General features: G+C 72.3%; 1 protein-coding gene across 1 annotated transcript in view; it reads right to left on the bottom strand.

The window, feature by feature from the left end:
• The window catches only part of SH3RF3 (SH3 domain containing ring finger 3), a 284548-nt gene that overhangs the window by 283881 nt on the left and 411 nt on the right, over nt 1-256 (bottom strand). Inside the window, exon 2 of the mRNA XM_006760235.2 lies at nt 58-165. Coding sequence (XP_006760298.1) covers nt 58-165 — 108 coding nt within the window. The remainder of the gene's footprint in view (nt 1-57; nt 166-256) is intronic.

The raw sequence follows: 256 nt of genomic DNA, 5'->3' as shown, positions 1-256 counted from the left end.
GAGGCGGGAACTGGAGTTCCGCACCCCGCGAGCCAACTCCGGGTCAATGGAGCCTACCTGTCCTTTGGAGCGCGACGGCCGCAGCTAATGGCTACACCATTGCCGCGGCTGGTCCGCCCCGCGCAGTGCTCCAGGGGAGCCGCAGGGACCGTCACGCAGCGGGCTCTGAGATCCAAGAGGCCTCCTGGGGCCCGAAGCCCCGAGGCAGGGTGTGGGGGGAGCTGCGGGGCGGACCCCAGGGGGGCAGTGCGCGCCG

Source organism: Myotis davidii, unplaced genomic scaffold (genome assembly GCF_000327345.1).
Source record: "Myotis davidii unplaced genomic scaffold, ASM32734v1 scaffold677, whole genome shotgun sequence".
NCBI classification, from domain to species: Eukaryota; Metazoa; Chordata; class Mammalia; order Chiroptera; family Vespertilionidae; genus Myotis; species Myotis davidii.
This window is presented reverse-complemented; position numbering and strand designations above follow the sequence as displayed.